The sequence below is a fragment of the Macaca mulatta genome, chromosome 17, assembly GCF_049350105.2.
Source record: "Macaca mulatta isolate MMU2019108-1 chromosome 17, T2T-MMU8v2.0, whole genome shotgun sequence".
In the NCBI taxonomy this organism is placed as follows: Eukaryota; Metazoa; Chordata; class Mammalia; order Primates; family Cercopithecidae; genus Macaca; species Macaca mulatta.
The window spans coordinates 25,518,552-25,533,759 of record NC_133422.1 but is presented as its reverse complement, the minus strand read 5'-3'; the positions used below and the strand labels follow the sequence as shown (position 1 = coordinate 25,533,759).

Here is a 15,208-nt window from a genome sequence, read left to right as displayed (position 1 = left end):
ATATGGGGAAATAAACGTGTACAATTTCAGAATCTGCTCTTAAGACAGGGCTTTCAAGTAGGCTGTTAGGTTCCTTTTGTTCCAAGTAGTTTCTCTTTCCCAAAGAACGTACCTGCCAATTAAAGCAAATTGAATCAAACAAGTAAGGCAAAGATTTGACTCCCTTAGTTGAAGTAGCTATTTTCTATGTCATTTTTCTCCTGCTATCCACTGAGGAAAAGATAAAGACTTTTTGTTTTAACCTTTGCCACAGTTGTTTCTGCATAACCTCAGGGCATGAGTCTAAAACCTGTCTCTGTCCTTTACTTTTCTTCACCCCACCTCCCTTTTTCTCCCTTTTTTATCTTTTATCTTTTCTACAAAAGCTTTGGGAAGAGAAAAAAAAATTTGGATTTTTGAAGTGATTCATTAGCTTCATTTTATAAGAGAGTTGAAAAGACAAATCAAAGAGCTTTTTATAGTAATAAAGTTCCAAGCATAACATGGGCGTGTCGATCCACCCGCCCCCAATAGGAGGCCCCTGTTCTTCCGCGGAAGCTGAGCTTTCCTGCCTCCATGCTGCGTCACACAGTATGCCCTAAGCAGCTCAAAGCAAAACCTTAGGAACAAAAATGTAGGCCTCAGTACGTGTGTGCTTTACTCAAATACAATTTTTTTTCTTTATTAACTTCTAATTTGCCCTACATTGAAACAATCGTTACATAATTTCAAAAATATTGCACCTTTTATTTTATTTTAGAAATAAAGGAAAAGAGACAAATCTGTGAAAATAATTGAAGGATTTTAAAAATAATTTACGAGATTTTTTTTTTTTTTTTTTTTTTTTTGAGACGGATCTCACTCTGTCGCCGGGCTGGAGTGCAGCTGCGTGATCTCAGTTCACTGCAACCTCCACCTCCCCTGGTTCAAGCGATTCTCCTGCCTCAGCCTCCTGAGTAGCTGGGATTACAGGCACGTGCCACCATGCCCGGTTAATTTTTGTATTTTTAGTAGAGATGGGGTTTCACCATGTTGGCCAGGATGGTCTTGATCTCCTGACCTCGTGATTCGCCCACCCTGGCCTCCCAAAGTGCTGGGATTACATGGTGAGCCACCACGCCCAGCCAATTTACAAGATTTTCTTACCTAATTTTTGTAACATCCTTGAAGACAAGTGTTAGTTTTCTTTTTTTCTTTCTTTTTTTTTTTTTTTTGTTGTTGTTGTTGAGACAGAGTCTCGCTTTGTTGCCCAGCAGACTGGAGTGCAGTGGCCGGATCTCAGCTCACTGCAAGCTCCGCCTCCCGGGTTCACGCCATTCTCCTGCCTCAGCCTCCCCAGTAGCTGGGACTACAGACGCCCGCCACCTCGCCCGGCTAGGTTTTTGTATTTTTTAGTAGAGGCGGGCTTTCACCGTGTTAGCCAGGATGGTCTCGATCTCCTGACCTTGTGATCCGCCCGTCTCGGCCTCCCAAAGTGCTGGGATTACAGGCTTGAGCCACCGCGCCCGGCCAACAAGTGTTAGTTTTCTAAACTTTCAGATGGAAACTGAAGTTAAGAGTAAGTCAGGGTCTGGCACGGGGGCTCACGCCTGTAATCCCAGCACTGTGGGAGGCCGAGGTGGGCGGATCACGAGGTCAGGAGTTCGAGACCATCCTGGCCAATATGGTGAAACCCAGTCTCGACTAAAAATACAAAAAATTAGCCAGGCATGGTGGCCATGCCTGTAATCCCAGCTACTCAGGAGGCTGAAACAGAAGAATTGCTTGAACCTGGGAGGCAGAGGTTGTGGTGAGCCAAGATCCTGCCGTTGCACTCCAGCCTGGGCAACAAGAGCAAGACTCTGTCTCAAAAAAAAAAAAAGAAAAAGAAAAAAAAAAAAAGAGTAGGTCAGTGGCTTGCCAGAGTCTATAGCACATAAAGGGCAGAGCTTGCCTCTGTAAGTATCTTGCTTTTTCTACTCTATCACTTTGAGTCTCATGAAACTTAGCAAGATCTTGTTAGGAATGCAAAGATAACAGTGAAAGTACTCCATTATACTTTTAGTAAAACTTTGAGAAGGTACCAAAATAATAAATCTGGGAAAAAATATGTGTGCATATTTTAACATACGGAAACTATAAGAAAAAGACTAATAATGAAAAGAATTAAAAAGACAATCTTTTAAATACAATACTTAGCCACCAAAATAAACAAGAGTTTCAACTCCCCACAAGAGTTGAAATCTTTGACTGGTTTAGTTTTAGTTTTAGTTTAGCTGTTACTGCCATAACAAATTGCAACACAAACAGTGGTGTACAACAACACAGATTTGTTAATTATAGTTATGTAGGTCAGAAGTCTGCACAGGTCTCACCCTACTAACATTAAGGCATCAGTAGGACTGCATTCCTATCTGGAGGCTCTAGAAAAATCTGTTTCCTTACTCATGCAGGCTATTGGAAGAATTCAGTTCTTTCCGGCTGTAGAACTGAGGCCCTTGTTTTCTTGTTGGCCGTATGCTGAAGGCCATTCCCAGGTTTTCAAGCTGCCTCATTCCTTGACTCATGGCTCCCTTCCTCCATCTTCAAAACCAACAAAAGCAAGCCAAGTCCTCAGGTGGTATCTGACAAATGCTCCTGCATCCCCCTTCCATTTTTAAGAGCTCATGTGATTTGACTGGGACCACTCAACTAATCTAGAATAATCTCCCTACTTTAAGATCAGCTGATTAGAACCCTTAATTTCATCTCCAAACGTAATTTCCCTTTGCCCTGTAATATAACATATTCACAGGTTCTGGTAGAATACAAACATCTCTGGGGACCATTATTCTGCCTATCACAGTTCATCCCTAAAGATTCACATCTATCCCACATGCAAAATGCATTCACTTATCTCAATCTCCTGAAAGGTCTTAACCCTTTACAGCATCAACTCAAAGTTCAACATCTCATCTAAATCTCCGAAGTCTCATATCTCATAGGTGTAGGTGAGGTATAGGTGAGGCTCCAGATATAACCCATCCAGAAGTACAACTTTTCTCCATTTGTGGATCTATGATATTAAAGAAACAAGTTATCTGCTCTCAAAATACATCTGTGAGACAGGCATAGGATAAGTTATAGATATTCTGGTCCAAAAGGGAGAAAATGAAAGGTAAACAGGAATTACCAATCCCAAGCAATTCTGAAATAGGACTGAGTAAACTTCATTTGGTTTCCAGGCCTGGGAATAATGAGCAGTAGCTCCCAGCTCTGCCGCCTACTTTCCAGTTTCTGCCCTCCTGGCTCCTGGCTCTGTCTTTTGGAATCACAGCTCCACCTTCTGTGCTCCTGGCTTCATCCTCCCCGGTTCCTGGCACCACCCTCTGAATCATCCTCCCTTTTTCATGAAAGTTGGCACACATATTCAGCTGTTTCCTGACCATGGAATTTTGGAGATCTGTCAGCGTTTTTTCATTTCATACTGTCTTTGTCCTTAATACACTCTGGCAACATTTCTATTAGTATAAAATCTTCAAGAACCTGTTGGGGTTCCCATGTATTTCATGGGTATCATTCCATAAGACAAAAGACTTGTCCACAGATTTCATTCCCAGTTAATCCCATTTCTATTTTTGACTTTGCTGAAATGGCTGAGGCCATGTGACATGAGGTCATCATTAAAAAGGAATGGAATACTGATATATACAACATGCGTGAATCCCCAAAATTTATGTTGAGTGAAAGATGTCAGACTCAAAAAATCATTTGTTGTATCAATCGACTTTTAGAATTTTCCAGAACCGTCTCAGCTAAGCCCACAGCATCGTCTCTCAAACATTCACTTTTCTGTGCTCTGTTCTTTTCCATTCCTCTCAATATCAATACTAAATCATCACAATTTTCTTTAAAATTTCTTTTCAATCATTATTCTTCTTGCTCTCAAAGATTATCTGAAGTTATTTCATAGTAATCTCTCTCAACTGATGCATTATAGGAGCTAAATAAATCTTTGCTGACTAAATGAATTTCCTGTTTTCTTACCCCTATAACTATATATTTTACATGTTCATTTTTAGGACCTACCTCCAGTTTTAGAAGATAAGGGTTACTCCTCCTGTTCAAGACCAGAATCTCCACCTGAGCTGATGACTTCTTCCCCTCCCATCTCCTGTGAAATTCTGCATCATCTATCATCCTTCCACATCTTCCATCTATTCCCTATTGGTTTCTTTCCAACATCCTGTAAATATGCCTGAGTCTTTAAAAATCTAACAACAAAAATGTTTCTAAGATCTCACATTCTCTATAGCTTTTATCTAATTGCTCTTCTCACATTGCCTCTAAAGTTCTACAAAGAATGGTCTACACTATTACTAATTTCTCTCTTCCCATTCCATCACAACCCACTGCAAGCTGGCTTTTATTGCCATCATTCCACTAAAACTGTTCTCACCTTTACTCTTACTGAGCTTCTCTATTGTATTTGATACTGTTGGTCATCCTTCTTTTTCAAAATAATCCAAATAATCCACTTCCCTGACTTCCATGATACACTTGGTTCTCTTTATGCAATTTGAGGCTTTTCCTCAGTCTTTTATAATTTCTTCTTTATCTGTCTTTGAAACACAGACATTTCTCCAGAAATATCTCCAGCACAAAACTCTCCTGTGAGGTTAATATGTCTAAGTCTAGATTTGTGATGGAAAACAGAAATCTAAAACCAATATGTTAATCTAAAACAAAACTCATTATTTTTCTTCATTCAAACCTCCTCAGCCTTGTCACTCTTGTGCTTAAAAACAACCAATGGCTTCTCAATGCACTTTAAATAAATTATAAATGTCTCACCTGACCCTCAGAGCTTCATGGGATATAGTCCCCATCCAACTCCTAAACCTCACCTGAGTTTTACTCTAAGCCATGCTGGCTTCCTGTCAGCCTTTGTGGAGTCCAAGCCTTTCTACCTCACATGTTATTCCCACTGCATGAATATTCTTTTTCCTATTCTTGGCCTGGATTCATAAACTTCTGCTTAAATGTCATTTCCTCAGATACGCCTTTCTTAGTGACTCAATTTTTTTTCTCCTGACATCATATTGTTCTTTTCAGTCAAAGCCCTTAGAATGTTTTATATTTATATATTCATATATTTATTATGGCATTTATTAAAATTCCTGTATCCTTCTCTGGATTCTAAACCCCGTGAGGGAAAAGATCATGCCCCTTTCTTTTAACAATCTAAACCCAATGCTTAGGACAGAGCCCAGTATTTAATAAATACTCAATAAATATATTTTACATGATTGAATTGTTTCACTCTAACTAGAAATCTGGGTGTTACCTTGAATTGACTTTTTTTTTTTTTTACTTTGATTCTTCTGTTCCTTATAGCCTCTGTGTCTCAATTCTAGGTATTACAGGTTTTACTTCAATTTCATAACAATTTGTTCCTCCTTCTCCATGCTCACTACCATTGCCTTGGTCCAAGTTCTCTTCATCTCTTGCTTGAACTACTGCAATGGCTTTCCAACTGATCACCTTTAATTCTGTTTATCCTCTCACATCCATCCTCCACACTGCCACTAGAATAACCTAAAATGTAAGTTTGACTCTACCACACACCTATGGAAAACCTGTAAAGGTTTCTCACTGCATACAGCATAAATTCTTTACCTTAGTTCACAAGGCTTCCCAGATAATCTGTACCATTTATTACCACTTGGCATTGCCCTCTAAGCTTCAAAAACAGCAAACTGCTTGTATTTCCCATCTCATGTTATATATGCTGCTTCTTTTCATATATGTTGTAACTTTTCATTGAAGAAATATCCACCCTATTATTGGCCCAACTATCCTTTGTTGTCTCTCCTGTTTAATCCACCTAATTCACACTCAGTCATCTTTGGATCAAATACCACATCTTCCAGGGAACCATCTCTCACCCTTTGGAATGGGTTACACATAACTCATACATTTTACTGTGTACATCTCCATTATTTTACTTTACTCAGTTGTATTCAATTATCTGCCTTCCTTTTAGGTGGTGAGCTCCTAGGAGCACACGATATTAAAATAGATGCTTCATGAATATCTGCTGAATTAATTACAAGAATGAAAGTATAACATTCAAAGTGTATCACTGCAATATCTAAAAATATTTGACTTTAAAGTTGATGGTAATTATATATTCGATCTGGAGAAAGTAATTTAATCATTCTTGGCCTCAATTTCCTAATCTATAAACTAAGGAGATTGGCTTATATGATATCTAAGACCCTTTCAACTCCATAGGAATGCTGATATTTGGACATAAAAGAGATGGATTTCTTCCCACGTATGGACTAGTAATTATTTAACTCCTAATGAAAGTTTTAAACCAAAACCTTAACCAAATGTCAAACAAGATACTTATTCCAATTAGAATTTAACAAATTGAATCTCTAAGCACAAAGAGAGAGAGGGACTCATAAATAGTTGAATAATACTTTGCAAAATAAGAGTTTTATTTGTGGTAACTAAGGAATTGCATCCAAATTCATTTATAAAGATGTTCATTCAGTTTTGTTTGTAATTAATGATCTAACAAATTGTACATTCATTCCAAATTCAGTGCTCTTTCCATATCCAAAAAAAGGCTGTCAAGAGATAGATGCAAGGCTCTCACCTGAACTGCTTTAGATAATTCCTGTTAATTTAACCCATACTCAGATAACATATTTCTAGATGTATAGTCACTAGACCCATATTAATTGCTCTGTATGTAGCTAGTAGGATTGTTTTTAACACCATAAGAAGAAGCATATTAGCTAATTAGAATAGAATACAAATTACTAAATAGAAGTTGTTAGCTGCTTTCAAAGGGGAAATTTATCTTTTTCAAAATTATAAATTATTTTCTGTGTTTATAATCTCAGACTATCAACCTTACCCAGTTGGAAGAACAGTAATTAAATTAAAAGCAATGGTGAAAATTCTAAGGAACTCAAGTTGTTGAATTTCAGAAGGAATTTCTTTGATAGGATTATTTCTCAATTTCAGTATTTGTAAATTTTTAAGACACAATATCTGGGGAACAGAAAAGAGAAACAAACATGAGCAGAATAATAAAGTATGCAAATTATTATTTGTTACCTTTTATAAACTCTCTGAACTAATGTAGAATCATTATAGCAACATTAATTGGCTATATCACGTAACTCAGTAAACACCCTCGGTCAACCTTCAAAACAAGTGACCAGCATTAATATGTATGATATGGTGAAATAGTGCAACCACTGTACTCATACAACTTTGACTCAAGAATGATCCTTTTCTAAGTGTGAAAGTCACCCTTTCTGATCAAGCTCACGGTTTCATATGAGGCAATCACGGAATAATGAGGGAGGAAGGAGATATCTGCAGAACCAGGAAGATAGGTGGAATTAACCTTAGTCATCAGAGAAGTATCAGATGTCATAGCCAGATTATTTTTGATATCACAGTAATTTCATATACACTGATTTTTCATGTGAAGTTTTAAAAATAGAATAAACCATTTAAATCTATTTTTTTCCTCTTAAATGGATACAAATTTTAAAAAGAAAAACAAATAAATAACTAAATCTATGATCTTTATATACATTGATTAGTATATACATTGTATATAAATGTAGTATATACATTATATACATTGTATATAATGGTAGTATATATACTTGATTATATATTATATTTATATATAGTTATATACATTGATTAGTATATTTCTCTCTGGTGAATATTAATAAGGTCTTACATTAGTTCTGTTTAACATTAAATTCAACCTTGTTATCATCATAAAGGTCCAAAATTGGTGGAGTAGAGCAGGTTCATTCTTGTAATCAGGAAGCATCAGTCTCCATGTTTGCCTTTCTCTTCAAAATTATTTTGGCTCTTTGTAATCCTTTGCATTTCTATACAATTTTTAGGATAATGGAGTCATTCATATTTTCTAAAGTCCCTTCTTGTGCCTTTGTAGGAATGTGTTCATTTCACATAAGTTATTTAATTAGTTGGTATACAGTTATTTATAGTGTTTTCTTTAAATTTTTTAAATTTCTATAAGGTCAGTAGTGATGTTTCTTCTTTCATCCTTGTCTTTAGTAACATCAGTCTTCTGTCTTTTTCTCTTGTGAGTCTACATAAGGTTTGTCAATTTTGTTGATTTTTTTAAAGTAATAACTTCCGTTTTAAAATTTTCTCTATTTTTCTATCTTCCATTTCACTAATTTCTATACTAATATTTACTATCTCCTTGCTTATTCTTTGTTTAGGTTTAGTTTGCTCTTTTTTTTCTAGTGGCTTTACATGAAAAGTTAGTTTGAGATATTTCTTCTTTTTTAAAAGATTTACATTTACAGCTATAAATTTCCCTCTGAGTACTCTGTAATGCAGCTCGGAAATTTTGGTATGTTGTGCTTTCATTTTTATTTATCTAAAAATATTTTCTAATTTCACTTATAACTTATTATTTGACCCACTGGTTATTTAGGAGTATGTTGCTTAATTTCCATATATTTGTGAATTTCCAAATTTCTTTCAGTTTTTGGTTTATAATTTAATTCCACTGTAGCCAAAAGTAGACTTTTGTGATTTTTCAATCCTTTTAAATTTATTGAGACTTATTTTGTAGCCTAATATACGATTTATCCTGGAAAATGTTCTATATGAACTTGAGAATTGTGTATTCTGCTGCTGTTGGTTTGAGTTAGACTCTAATACATTCCATACAGATTTATTAGGTCTAATTGGTTTATAGTGTTGTTCAATTCTATTTCCCTCTTGTTCTTCTGACTAATTTTTCTATTCATTATTGAAAGTGGGATATTGAAGTGTCCAATTGTTACAGTTGAATTTTCTATTCCTCCAATTCTTCTAGTTTTTGTTTCATATACTTTGGGGTTCTGTTACTAAATAAACACTTGTTTATAATGTTCTATTATCTGATAAATTGACAAATGTCCCTTTTTATTTCTAGTAACTTTTTTTGCTTTAAAATACATTTTTTCTGATATTAGTATAGTCTCTCCAGCATTTCTATTGTTGCTGTTTGCATGATATATATTTTCTCATGCTTTTCGCTTCAACCTCTTCAATCTTAAGTGTGTTTCTTTTAATCTTAAGTGTGTTTCCTGCAGACAGTGTCTCACTGAATCTATAAAAGAACTTGTATAATTTTGTACAGTCTATCTGTATCTTTTGAGGGATTGTTTGATATATTCACGTTTAATGTTATTATTGACATGATTGGATTTATATCTGTCATTTCACTTTTAGCTTTCTATATGTCATATGTTCTTTTAATTCCTCCCCTACTACTTTCTTTTGCATCAAGTGAATATGTTCTAGTGTAACATTTTATGACTTCAGTAAGTGTTTTTAGTATGTTCTCTTGAGTTCTTTTCTTAGTGATTGTTTAGAGGTTATAATATATACCTTATCAGAATTTACTTCAGATTTATACTAACTTAATTCCAGTGAGATATGAAATGTTCTTCATATATATTCAATTCCTTCTTCCTTTTGTGTCTATAATTTCCATGTATATCATATCCATATATGTTACAGACCTAACAACACATTATTATACTTAGTATTATATTTGATTTTATGACTGTTTAAGAATCTTAGAGAAGAAGACCGAGTATATGTATATAGAGTTTGCGATATTAATCTTTATTTAACATTTCTGCTTCTACCTTCTCCCATCCTAAACTATTTTAGTGGACACTGCACTCAGCCTGATTCAACCATCTTGAATTTTCCATGAAACCGGTAATAATTTGAATCACCCCACTTACCTCAGTCCCCAGCCTTCTATTCATTGCCTTTATGCCATGCTAACAACTGGTCCTCATCAGCCTGTCCCCAAAATAGCCCCTCTAAGCCTAGATAGTACCATCTTCATTGGAATATTTTACCTATAGCTATATAACACAGACCTGCATTTTAATGACAAGTTGATCTCTGCCACTTTAATAATGAGCACTTCATATCTTACATGTGACTAGCCCTCTTGTCTTCACACATTTATTTTTTAGTGGATGGAATTTTCTTTGGCAGATACACAAATATTACCTGTATCTACTTAGAAGAAAAGTTAAATTAGTGTGAAGAACTCAGATCTCTATATTCCTTGGGAATTCTTGTCAATTTCTCCCAGTCATATTAACAAAACTGGTGTAACATATTAGAAAAGAAATAATTTCTCCAATTGAAAATAAAAACATGGTATTATAGAGAAAGTATGGAAAATATATGTTTTCAATAGTATATGATTGAAATAGGAAGAAAGTACATTTGCCAAAAATCAACTCGCTGAAAGACAATACTCTGGAAATCAATTCACAAAACCACCAATTACCCAGTAATCAATGAAACAATGACTAAAGACACTAAAAACACAATTTGTCCTAATTATTCATAATGATTCATTCACTTAAAATGATATTAAATTAGCTAATCCCATATCTGATTATCCTTCATACATTTTATTAAGCAGAATATTATATTTTATCCTTTGGTAATTAAAATTTGTTACAACACTGCATGTTTGCTTTTAAAGCTTCCAATTAGCATATAAATAAGGTTTATTTTAGATTACATTCAGAGTTAGAAGAATAAATATTTAATATACATTATAGAATTATGAGAACACATTTGAGAGCCTCATTATAACATATTGTTTGAGGATTACATCATGGGACTTCCTAAGAAAGATGTACTGTACATTTTGTGCTTCTGAAAATAAGCCATTCAAAAGATGCAATCCAAAATACATTTACAGCACTTTATAGTAACTTCGAGGTATTAAAAGATGTCTATTTTTATTATAATTATTATACACAATAAGTTACATCAGTATATAACAATAAAATGGACTCACTTCTGTGGGAAAGTAACGAAGATCATTAAATGACAAATTAAGATATATCAACTGGAAAGCTAAAGGTGTTAAGTCTGGACAATGTAGTATAAAAAAGCCCTAAAAGAAAGTGACAAGAGATAAGAAGTTAATCATGAACAAGGCACAAAATAGTTTATACAAGAGTAAAACAAAATCAGCACATAATTTGAATGAGAACGTTTTACACAATATACTAACAAGCCTATACTCGTCATCTATTAATTTTTTTTTAGTCTGTCGTGTTAATAATTTCTTTGGTATGTAAAAGATGGAAGCAAAATAGAAACACTATGCATTAGGCTGTTCTCACACTGCTATAAAGAGATATCTGACACCGGGTAATTTATAAAGAAAAGAGGTTTAATTGGCTCATGGTTCTCCAGGCTGTAGAGAAAGCATGGCAGCATCTGCTTGGCTTCTGGGGAGGCCTCAGGAAACTTAAAATCATAGCAGAAGGTGAAGGGGGAAGCAGTCTTACACGGTCATAGCAGCAGGAAGACCAGGGAGGTCTTTAAAACTAAGAGATCTCATGAGAACTCGCTTGCTATCAGGAGAACAGCAAATCCATCCCCATGATCCAATCACCTCCCACTAGGCCCCACCTTCAGCACTGGAGATTACCATTTGACATGAGACTTGGTGAGGACACAGACCCAAACCATATCAGACTAAGTATTTATGTGTGTGACAAGTGTAGTATTATATGCGTGACAGAATTAGTTCAATCACTAACAAGCAAACATTGCTTTGTGCTGAAATATAATTGAATCTATTTTATATATAATTATTTTCTTTACTCCTTTTTATATCTCTACCTTTATTTCTCTGATTTCTATCTGTTAATCCAGCATCTACCTGAAACTTCTTGTTAAATGTGCCAATTTCTGTACTGTCTTCATTGTCATTCAGTTTAAAACATTTCTGATTTCCTTGGTGCTTTCTTTCTTGACCTATTTTTTAATTAGTGTGTTGTTTCATTTCCAAACACTTCGTGCTTTTTAATATTTACATTAATATTTAGCACAAATATTTGGTACTTTTCTAGATATCTTACTGTGACTTCTATTTTATTTCTGTTGTGGTATGAGAACTACAATATTTCAATCTTTTAAAATTTCCTGAGATATGTTTTATGGCCCAACATATATCTTGAAATTGTTCTATGTGTACCTAAAAAGTAATGTTTATTCTGCAGCTATTGGATGTATCATTCTATAAATGTTAATTAGGTCAAGTTAGTTTCTGGAGTTATTTCAGATCTTCTATATCTTTACTGAATTGTTTTTTACTACACATATCAATTCTTGATCAAGATATGTTAAGTCTAATATCCAGTTATGATGGTGAATTGTTCTACTTCTCACTTTAGTTCTGTTAAATTTTGATTGACGAATTTTGAGGCATTCTTATTATATCTATACACATTTAGATTGTTCTGTCTTCTTGATGAATTGACCGTTTAAACATTTTCACACTTCTCTTTATACTTGGTAATACTCTTTTTCTTTAGTATTATTTTCTACTTAGTCAGCTAATACAGCCCTAAGAGCTTTATAATGCCTACTGTTATCTTTTTCCAGTTTTACTTTTTAACCATCAGTGTCTTTATTTAAGTACGCTTCCTGTAAATAGCAAATAATTGAGTGGTACTTCATTGGCCAGTTTGACGATCTCTATTTTTTTATTGTGATGTTTAACCCATTTACATTTAACAAAATTACTAATATGTTTAGGCTAAAGTTTACCATTTTGGTGCTTTTTTCTGTTTGTCTGATCTGTTTCTGTTCTTCTATTCTCTATTCTCCTTTTTTTTTAGAGACACGGTCTCGCTCAGTCACCCTGCCTGGAGTCCAGTGGCACAATCATAGCTCACTAAAACCTCAAATTCCTGGGCTCATGTGATCTTCCTCAGCCTCCTGAGTAGCTAGAACTACAGGTACATATCACCATTCTTGGCTAATTTCTAAACAGAAAATTTGTAGAGACAGGGTCTTGCTATGTTGCCTAGGCTGTCCTCAAACACCTGGCATCAAGGAATCCTCCTGCCTTGACTTCACAAAGCACTGAGATTACAGGCATAAGCCACAGCACTCAGCCTTATTCCTCTATTCTTTTCTTGCCTTCTTTGCTGTGAACAGACCATTTGTTCAAACATCATTTTTTTTTAAATGACTTTCTTGTTATTCTCCTTAGTGTTATTAAAAAAGTGACTTCTTTAAAGATCACAGTATGTGCCTTAACACAACCACCCTTCAAAAAATATTCTACTACTTCATGATTAAAGAATCTTTCAGTATCAGCACCATAGAAAAGGGTAAGAAAAAAAAGAACCTTATAATAGATACATACATTTAGCCCCTTTCAAACTTTTGTACTCCTGTTGTCAAATATTTTACTTTTATATTAGCTATAACACCCACAATATATGGTTAATGTATTTATTTTAAATAATCAGTATTCTTTTAAAGAGATTTCAAGATTGTTTTAAAAGGTCCTTTATATTCACTGATGTATTTACCACTTGTGGTGCTATTCATTATTTCTTAATTAACTAGGTTTCTATTTGGTCTAATTTTTTTCTTTTTTTAACTCCTCAGGCTTTTTTCCAACATTTCTTGTAGTAGAGATAAGCTTGAGAAAAACGAATTCAGCTTTTCTTTGTCTGAAAACATCTTATTGCATATTCATCTTTTAGTGATATAAGATTTATTCTTTATCAATGAAGAGTTTATAACTTTAAATAGTTGCTAGAAACACAGTCTTAAGGCAGAAATGTGCAAAATAGCAAACAAATTCTTTAAAGCTTATAACCAAGGACCGGGTGTGGTGGCTCACGCCTGTTATCCCAGTACTTTGGGAGGCCGAGGTGGGTGGATCACCTGAGGTCGGGAGTTCGAGACCAGCCTCTCCTCTTGATTTTTATACGATGGCCCTCCTTGTCTTACCATTCTTGACTTAAAGTTTACTTTATCTGATATAAGTATAGCTGCTCATGCTCTTTTTTGGTTTCAGTGTATGTGGAATATCTTTGTCCATCCCTTCATTTTCAGCCTGTGTCTTTATAGAGAAAGTGAGTTTCTTATAGACAGCATATAGCTGGGGCTGATATTATTTATTTATTTACTTATATTCAAGGTTTTTATTGATAGGTAAGGGTTTCCTGTTGTCATTTTGTTATTCGTTTTCTGCTTATTGTGTGAATCCTTTCTTCCTTTTTACCTCTCTTACTACCTGACTTTGTGTTTAAGTAATTTTCTCTAGTAATATGTTTGGATTCTGTGCTATTACAGGTTTATGCTTTGTGGTTACCATGAGGCTTACAAAAACCATGATATAATAGGTAATTTTAAACTGATGACAACTTAACTTTGCTCGCAAGGAAAAGCATCAAAAACAAACTCCACACTTTAATAGCACCTTCTACATATTTTGACTTCTTGATGTTTCAATTTACATCCTTCCATATTGCCTATCTCTTAACCAGCTGTTGCAATTGTTGTTTTTAATAGTTTTGTCTTTTAGTCTTCATATTTAAGATGTAAGTGGTTTACTTACCACAATTACAGTATTAATACGTTCTGAATTTGTCTAGTTTTCAATTTTCTTATTTTCAGCAGTGAGTTTTATATTTTGAAATGTTTTCTTGTTACACCTTACAGTCTATTTCTCCCAGATGGAAGGACTCCCTGTAGCATTTTTTGGACAGGTTTGGTGTTCATGAGTTCCTTCCGCTTTTGTTATTTGGGGAAAGTCTTTATCTCTCCTTTGTGTTTGAAGAGACACTTTAATGGGTATAGTAGTCTCAGTCAAGAGGGTTGTTTTTTTTTTTTTTCCTCCCCTTCAACACTCTCTCCTAGCCTGCAGGGTTTCTGCTGAATAAGCTGCTAAAAGCTGTACTGGGGCTCTGTTGAATGTCATATGTTTCTTTATTGTTTGTGCTGCAAATATTCTTTCTCTTTGATTTTTGCTAATTTGATTATGATGTACCTTGGGAAATTCCTCCTGCATTGAATCTAATTGGTGACCTTTGAATTTCCTGTATTTGGGTGCTACTGGTTATCTCCAGATTTGGGAAAATCTCAGCCATTATTTCCTTAAATATGTTTTCTAGGTCTTTTTTTTTTTTTTAATTTAGCTTTTATTTTAAGTTCAGGGATACACATGCAGATTTATTATATAGGAAAACTTGTGTCATGGGGGTTTCTTGTACAGATTATTTAATCACCCAAGTATTAAGCCTAGTACCCATTAGTTATTTTTCCCAACCCTCTCCCTCTTCCCACCCTCCACCTTCCAATAGGATCCAGTGCATGTTGTTCCCCTCTATGTGTCCGTGTGTAC

The 15,208-nt window shown here is 34.7% G+C and overlaps 1 protein-coding gene across 1 annotated transcript in view; it reads right to left on the bottom strand.

Annotated features, from left to right (window-relative positions):
• LRRC63 (leucine rich repeat containing 63) overlaps window positions 1-15,208 on the bottom strand; it is a 63,415-nt gene that overhangs the window by 17,607 nt on the left and 30,600 nt on the right. The window contains exons 5-6 of the mRNA XM_015121039.3: window positions 10,847-10,945; window positions 6,872-7,008 (exon numbers count right to left, since the gene is read on the bottom strand). Coding sequence (XP_014976525.3) covers window positions 6,872-7,008; window positions 10,847-10,945 — 236 coding nt within the window. The remainder of the gene's footprint in view (window positions 1-6,871; window positions 7,009-10,846; window positions 10,946-15,208) is intronic.